This window comes from Haplochromis burtoni, unplaced genomic scaffold (genome assembly GCF_018398535.1).
Source record: "Haplochromis burtoni strain Fernald_Lab_line unplaced genomic scaffold, NCSU_Asbu1 Contig_1737, whole genome shotgun sequence".
Taxonomy (NCBI): domain Eukaryota; kingdom Metazoa; phylum Chordata; class Actinopteri; order Cichliformes; family Cichlidae; genus Haplochromis; species Haplochromis burtoni.
The window spans coordinates 1-1,550 of NW_024584098.1; the positions used below are offsets into that span (position 1 = coordinate 1).

The window sequence follows — 1,550 nt, forward strand, 5'->3', positions numbered from 1 at the left end:
TAAGGAAACTGAGAAATCAGGTGAACTTCCTGTTAAAAGTGTTGCAGCAGATGGTGTTTCATCAATAATCTCCTTTAAGAATGACCCAAATCTTGAGATTTTGGTAAAGACATCAACATCTCCATGGCTCAGTCTACTTTCACAGACTGTTACAACAGCAACCTGGAACCATGATGACTCTGACTTGCACAGCAATGGGCTGCCCTGACCTCCCTGTGGATATAAAACAGGATTCATGATCAGTGATCAACAAACACCAAGCCTGAAAGTATCAGTCCAAGCACATTTAGGATACAATTATAAATATTGTTTTTACCTCTTGAAGGTCCATGGTGTGAGTACAAATTTGATCTGAATCAAAAAGATTGCCACAACTTGCAACTTGAGTTTTCATGTTTTGAAGAACAGCACCTGTAGGGGTCATATTTGCAAATGCAACCAAAGATATTCAGACACTGCAATTATTTAAAACAGCAAACCCTTACCTCTGCTGTTGTTCTTGTTTTCCCAGCCTGTCACCAAACACTGACTACCAATGGGGAAAGACCTTGAATCACTAATGTCCAAACACACAGGCTGGATATAATTGTTGAAACTGACTGATTCAAACAGCTCCAATAGTGCAATATTGGAGCCAGTCATTTTGCTCACTGTAATGTTCAAAACACCCAAAGATGTCTCAAACTCTTCAGAACCATTTATGAGTCTAAGACCAAGAAACACATTCCATTCACTGGCATTTGGACTGGTGCTGTCAGGAGGATTGAAGACACAATTAAAAGACAAATCTCAAACAGCTCATATTTTAAAATTAAAAATTATATATGCTGTTTGTGTACTTACGTAGAGAAGCATTGTGCAGTTGTGAGTATAACGTTGTCAGATATTAAGCTTCCTCCACATTTGTGTACTCCATTTTGATGAAGACTTATGATCCAGGGCCAAGTTCCTTCGGGTACAGTGCTCTTGTCTCCTCCTGTGTGACTGTTCACGAGGGTGTTGCCACAAACTGACACTGAAAGAAGAAACAAAAATTTAAAAAGTAAATGATTTAGGTGGTTCAAGGCTGGACTACTGTAATTCATTGTGATCAGGATGTCCAAAAAATCTCTGAAAAGCCTTCAGTTAATCCAAAATGCTGCAACAAGAGTACTGACAGGGATTAGAGACAGAGCATATTTCTCCTATATTTGCTTCCCTTCATTGGCTCCACCATTAAATCCAGAATTGAATTCAAAATCCTTCTCCTCACATGTAAGGTGTTGAATAATCAGGCGCTATCTTGTCTTAATGACCTTATGGTACTGTATCACAGCATTAGAGCGCTTCGTGCAGGCTTACTTGTCGTTCCTAGCCTATTTTAAAGTAGAATGAGAAGCACAGCTCTCAGCTGTGAGGCCCCTCTTCTGTTGAACCAGCTTCCAATTTGGATTTGGGAGACAGACACTATCTCTACTTTTAAGATTAGGCTTAAAACTTTTCTTTTGATAAAGCAAACACTTAGGGCTGGATCAGATGACCCTCCTCCCCTCACCCCAACCGGTCGTGTT

General features: G+C 39.9%; 1 protein-coding gene across 1 annotated transcript in view; it reads right to left on the bottom strand.

The window, feature by feature from the left end:
• Window positions 1–6: 6 nt before the first annotated feature.
• Window positions 7–1,550, bottom strand: part of LOC102309317 (polyserase-2) — a gene marked incomplete at its 3' end in the record, with an annotated part of 4,237 nt that continues 2,693 nt past the window's right edge. The window contains 4 exon segments of the mRNA XM_042217262.1: window positions 7–213; window positions 317–411; window positions 486–751; window positions 844–1,015. Coding sequence (XP_042073196.1) covers window positions 7–213; window positions 317–411; window positions 486–751; window positions 844–1,015 — 740 coding nt within the window.